Source organism: Mus caroli, chromosome 15, assembly GCF_900094665.2.
Source record: "Mus caroli chromosome 15, CAROLI_EIJ_v1.1, whole genome shotgun sequence".
Classification (NCBI taxonomy): domain Eukaryota; kingdom Metazoa; phylum Chordata; class Mammalia; order Rodentia; family Muridae; genus Mus; species Mus caroli.
The window spans coordinates 92989215-92993769 of NC_034584.1; the positions used below are offsets into that span (position 1 = coordinate 92989215).

The following is a 4555-nucleotide window of genomic DNA, read 5'->3' on the forward strand; positions in this document are numbered from 1 at the left end:
GTGTGTGTGTTTGTGTGTGTGTGTGTGTGTATTTGTGTGTGTGTGTGTGTGTATTTGTGTGTGTGTGTGTGTGTGTTTGTGTCTGTGTGTGCTTTAAATGGTCTGTCCTGCCCCTGGCCTCTTTCCTGTTCTCTGCTTTTTAGTTGCATGAGCGGAGCAGCCTCCTCTGCCACAATCCCTGGGACTCACTCTCACCATGAGCTAAGTGATAGGGCCAAGAGATCACCACTGACATCTCTGAAGCCACCTTTACCCTTTACCCTTCTTCCTTTCTCTCCGTTACTTGTCAGAGCAACAAAAGACTGACATAGCCCTTCTGGGAAGTGAGCTGCGACAGGAGACTCCTTCATTGGGGAAGAGGAGTTTCAGTCTATCCTTTGCTGTCTGCTGCCACCAGCCCCACCCCCTCCTTGCAAGGTGCTGATTGGGTGGAGAGCCTCTGGCCCGCCTGCAGCAAGCCCTCACTCACCCCATTCGCCCAGCCAGTGGAGGATCTCATACAGGTGTTTCTCCTTGGCCTTGGCGTCGTTAGAGAAGGCTGTGAGTTTCTCCAGCAAGACGAACCTCTTCTTGCCTTTCTGCTCTGGTTGGTGAGGCCTCGCCCTTTCTTTTAAGTCATATCCCAGTTCTTCCTGGAAGCGGTTGATGGCACAGTTGACATTGTCCAAGATGTCTGAGAGCTGGGTGGAAATATCCTAGATGGGGCAGAGGCAGTAGATGGCAGAGGTTGGGGGTCACCATCTTGGAGGAGGTTGCCCATGTGCTAGCAGTGTATGTAACTCTGGTTCTCAGGGCTTTCCCACTGTTAAGGCAGAGCTTGCTATAGTACTTTATGCCGTGGGTTTTTATGAGAATGGCATGAAATGATATCGTAAAGGGTTTAAAACTGCGCCCAGAACACACAGAGCGCATCGGCTCTTATTACCATTTTAATTTTTTAAAAAGATTTATTTATTTATTTTATGTATATGAGTCCACCATTGCTCTCTTCAGACACACCAGAAGAGGGCACCAGATCCCACTGCAGATGGTTGTGAGCCACCATGTGGTTGCTGGGAATTGAACTCAGGACCTCTGGAAGAGCAGTCGGTGCTCTTAACTGCCAAGCCATCTCTCCAGCCCTACCATTTTAATTTTTAAGCCTTTAGGATTTCAGAATTGGCTGGAGACATCAGGAATTTCACAAGGGACTCAGAAGCAACATGGGAACAAAAAGGGAAATCCCAAAGAAACACTGGATAAAAGGTTCAAGCTGTCCCGAGTCCACACCTACTTCCCTCCTTGTAAGTGCTCCTCAGAGGGGGATGGAAAAACACTGAGCACAGCTGCACCAGAGCCTCATCACCAGAGTGATCCGAGCCTCTGAACATCTTCCCGAGTGTTTCCGGGGCATAGCTTAGGGGATTCTAGCAGTCTGTCAACACAGAGTCTGAATTTTTATTTTTATTTATTTATTTATTTATTTTTTGTTTTTTCGAGACAGGGTTTCTCTGTATAGCCCTGGCTGTCCTGGAACTCACTTTGTAGACCAGGCTGGCCTCGAACTCAGAAATCCGCCTGCCTCTGCCTCCCGAGTGCTGGGATTAAAGGCGTGCGCCACCATGCCCGGCTCAGAGTCTGAATTTAAAAAATCTACCCCTGCACAAAACCTTTTAGGATCCATCGCTAGGTGCTGTCCAGGAGCCTCCTGCCCACTTACCTCGGGGCTGTGACCTTACCTCCCTGCTTTACAGAGGTGGTTGGTCTCAGCCTCCCCTGCGGAAGTCAGATACAGGATGTAGGCATTCCGAACTCACCTGGCTGCAAACCTGGCTTGTCAAGTCTCCCAGGACCCCCAAAGGCCCAAAGGCTGGAGTCTTGTGTAAACTAGAGCTCAGTCCCCAGCCTCTACATCAGACCCTAATAGAAGGGTAGTTTCCTCGCCTCTGGGGTTACCTCCTGAGTCCGAATTAGCTGGGCAGTCTCAATCTTTGAGATAATAGCCTTCACTGATGTGGGAGTCACCAAGTGTGGAGGGTTATCCTTCTCCATTCTAGATAATTCTCTCAGTCCGAAGATGTCCCATGTCTCTTGTACACAGGGCTGAACACACAGTATGGGCAGCTTTAGGGGCTAAGGGCCCAGGGAGGTTCCTGGGTACCCTCTGCTCGGCCACAGCTCCTCTAGTAACTGCCAGACACCAGGTTCCAACTGACTCTTTTTTTCCCCAGTGACATCATCAGTTTGACTTAAAGAATTAGAAGATTAAACTTCCCACCTCCCAGCTGCATGCCAGCCGTTGCCTGCCATTATCCTTTGTTTGTTTGTTTTGCCTCACCGTTAAAAATCATGTTCCCAAACTAAATATTAATGGCAACCCCCCCCACCAAAAAAAAAAAACCAGGAAAAAAAGCAACTAGGAAAAATGACTTCCTGCTGCAGTTTAGATCCCGGTTCCCCAAAGATCCGTACGTGGAAGGTTCTGGTCCCCAGTGTGGTGCCAAGGGGAAGCTGTGGAACATTTGAGAGGTAGGGCCTTGTGCGGGGGGGGGCCTTAGGATACCGTGTCCTCTTGAAGGGCATTGTTGGGTTCCAGCCTTTTCCTCTTGCCCTCTCCTTGATCTGTGGTTTTACTCCACCACGTTGGAAGCACAGCTCTTTGGTCACAGGCTGGAATTCCCAAAATGTCGAGCCAAATCACCTTTTTCCCTTTGAGTCAATCCCCACAAGTGTTTGTTACAGCACCAGAAGGCTGACAAGACAGTTTTCTAAAGGGAACATCTGACTTTAAAAATCAGAGCCGGGCTGGAGAGATGGCTCAGTGGGTAAGAGCACCAGACTGCTCTTCTGAAGGTCCAGAGTTCAAATCCCAGCAACCACATGGTGGCTCACAACCATCCGTCACGAGATCTGACTCCCTCTTCTAGAGTGTCTGAAGACAGCTACAGTGTACTTAGATATAATCAATAAATCTTAAAAAAAAAAAAAATCAGAGCCAATCAACACCTAATGAGGATTTGTTTGCTTCTGCCCCCAGGCTCAAGGCTCAGTCAACACTCTTACTAGCTAAAGTTGATAATCATAGCAGGAGGCTTTTGTTTCATTTTTTTTTTTAAGATTTATTTATTATTATTCTCTAAGTACACTGTAGCTGTCTCCAGATGCACCAGAAGAGGGCGTCAGATCTCATTACAGATGGTTGTGAGCCACCATGTGGTTGCTGGGATTTGAACTCAGGACCTTCGGAAGAGCAGTCGGTGCTCTTAGCCACTGAGCCATCTCTTCAGCCCCCTCGTTTTTTTGCTTTTTTTGAACATCGCCGTATGTTTGGGACTTAGAATTGTACCTGGCCCATACTAGGGCACTAAGCACCTGTTGAATGAATGGATACAAAGTGCAGGTTCACAGACATGAAAAATGTTCTCCCTCGTCACCAAAAATACTGCCATCTAATAGATAACAACTTAAGCATCGTAAGTTGTCTTACCCACATAAGACTTTTCCTGACACACAGCCGCTTTTCACTGTCCGTTCACTAAGGTAATGGTAACTCTGTTGCTTGCTCACTCAGCAAACACTCACCTTTGGTAATATTCTCAGTGCTTTGCTTGCGGCTCCGTGCCAGCCAAGCAGAAGTGCGTTAAGCCCCAGATCGACTTAGACCCTGGCTAGTGGGTACTTACCGATCTTTACGTCTGTTCTGGGCGATCCTTTGAACCCTTATGATTTCAGACATCTCATAGTTTGTAAATCATTTTTAGTTTGACCATGTTTAATTTTTTTTTAAATTTAGCCCCTCTCAATTGCTCACACTCTTGCTCTAAGGATCAGAACCAGATCCCTGTGCGTGCTAGATACACATTCTACCACTGGGCACGACCCAACCGCGAATGACTTACCGTCACCAACATGCCTAAGCCAGCAAAGGCTCCGAGGGTGGTGGGTCACACCTAGGTACAGCTGGAAGAACGGGGTTAGGATTCGAACTTGATTTCTTTACTCCAGCTCCTTCTCTGAACTCTCTCCGCCCTCTTCCCCCTCTCTACTTTTCTTTTAAGTTCAACCACACAGATGAGGAGACTGTATATAGATAATCTAAGCAAGGCCATTGAAATGTAGACAGTGTATGATTTAAGAAAAGCCCAAGATACCTCCTCAATGTAGTGTATGAAACAGACATGCTAAGGCTCTGAGCTTCTTCCTCAGAGTGAACACAACTTACGCAGTCCCAGCTTTTCTGTTAAAAGGGTGGTGGGGATGCCTTTAACCAATCCCAGCATTCAGAGCCAGAGGCAGTGTATCTCCATGGGTCCAAGGACAGCCGGGTCTATGTAGCGAGTTCCAGGACAGCTAAGGCTACATGAAGAGACCCTGATGAGACAAAGGGAGAGAAGAGAACTTAAGACTCAAACTGTACACTAATGACCTGAATGAAGATCCTGTCTTTAACAAAGGTAGTTGGAGGCGGGAAATGGTGGCGCACGCCTTTGATCCCAGCACTTGGGAGGCAGAGGCAGGCAGATTTCTGAGTTCGAGGCCAGCCTGGTCTACAGAGTGAGTTCCAGGACAGCCAGGG

General features: G+C 47.9%; 1 protein-coding gene across 1 annotated transcript in view; it reads right to left on the minus strand.

The window, feature by feature from the left end:
• Fam186b (family with sequence similarity 186 member B) overlaps positions 1-2171 on the minus strand; it is a 16967-nt gene extending 14796 nt beyond the window's left edge. The window contains exons 1-2 of the mRNA XM_021183547.1: positions 1936-2171; positions 470-695 (exon numbers count right to left, since the gene is read on the minus strand). Of these exons, the coding sequence (XP_021039206.1) occupies positions 470-695; positions 1936-2031 (322 nt within the window). The 5' untranslated portion in view covers positions 2032-2171. The remainder of the gene's footprint in view (positions 1-469; positions 696-1935) is intronic.
• Positions 2172-4555: the final 2384 nt, after the last annotated feature.